Here is a 1210-nt window from a genome sequence, read left to right as displayed (position 1 = left end):
GCGAGTTCACGATATAGCAGTTGGGAGCAAGGTGGAGCACCTGGTATGTATGGTGATGGGAACAGCCGAAAAAGGTTGATCTCGTACATACTGATGAAACTGCCGCATTAGGTCGGGAACTGTACTGTCGGTTGCCAACATCCTGAGGCATCGAGAATGATGTGCGCCATAGCTAATGTTATGATAATCGATCGACTCGCCGCGCTCTGTTGTGGAGGACAGCTCCCTATCTGAGGTTCGTTCTGCAAACAATGTCTTTGAAGGTTGCTGCCGCCTATTGCATGGCCTATGTGGCCGGTCAGGAGTCTCCTAGTGAGGCTGATGTAATATTAGGAAGGGTATCTTGAGGTTCATGCGTATAAGATACGGAATAGGTCCGCAAATGGAACATTTCTGGGGCCGCTATGCCATGCACTCATCCGAATTACTTATTTTTTCGTCAGGTTAAGAAGATTCTCGAGTCCGTGAGTGCCCCCATCGAGGAGGAGCAGATCAAGTCCCTCGTTAGCCAGCTTGATGGTAAAGACATCGCCGCTCTTATTAAGGACGGCAAGGAGAAGCTCTCTTCTTGTGCTGGTGCCGCTCCCGCTGCTGCTGGTAATAACATCTTATGTAGGCTTAGTGTACGAGTGATGAAAAAAGATATACCTTCGTCCTAGCAATATGGCTGCGGACCAATTACCATGCTAATTCTGACGGATCTTTGGTGACGATGACAATGATGAGGAAAATATACAATTGCTTAGCACTCTGTGCTGACTCAAATACTCCATGCTAATACTGAGTCATCCATTTCTGTGCCATTTCATACCGTTCCTTTTCAATTCTTATATTGTTATTATTTCAGGCGCTTCTTCTGGTGCTGCCGCTGCTGCCACCGAGGAGGAGGCCGCTGCTTCTGTCGAGGAAGAGGAGGAAGAGGAAGAGGACATGGGCTTCGACCTCTTCGATTAAGTTTCTTCTAACTAGTCCATTGTCGGCACTAGACGGAGTAGCTTGCAGGAACGGAATCTCTATTGTTGTGTTGGTAGTCTTGTTACAATCAGCCGTGTGGACAATATTAAACCTTATATTCAGCGCTCGTTGTTGATTGCAATTGGTCGAGCAATCGACCCGAGATCGAATCTTGCTGGGGTAGGTTAATTTATTTGCAATTATGGCTGGCAACGACTCGCACTTGTCATTTTCTCTGATAATCGGAAGGGTGAGT

General features: G+C 47.1%; 1 protein-coding gene across 1 annotated transcript; it reads left to right on the top strand.

Moving 5' to 3' along the window:
- Positions 1-232: 232 nt before the first annotated feature.
- On the top strand, positions 233-1008 carry Pmar_PMAR022120 (ribosomal protein L12eI, putative). The gene is made up of 3 exons (XM_002777842.1): positions 233-323; positions 444-597; positions 848-1008. Exons 1-3 carry the CDS (start codon positions 252-254, stop codon positions 952-954), a joined length of 333 nt encoding a protein of 110 aa, XP_002777888.1. The 5' UTR covers positions 233-251; the 3' UTR covers positions 955-1008.
- The last annotated feature ends 202 nt before the right edge of the window (positions 1009-1210 follow it).

This window comes from Perkinsus marinus (assembly GCF_000006405.1).
Source record: "Perkinsus marinus ATCC 50983 genomic scaffold scf_1104296951020, whole genome shotgun sequence".
Taxonomy (NCBI): domain Eukaryota; phylum Perkinsozoa; order Perkinsida; family Perkinsidae; genus Perkinsus; species Perkinsus marinus.
The sequence above is the reverse complement of the archived record's forward strand: the minus strand, read 5'-3'. Positions and strand labels throughout refer to the sequence as shown.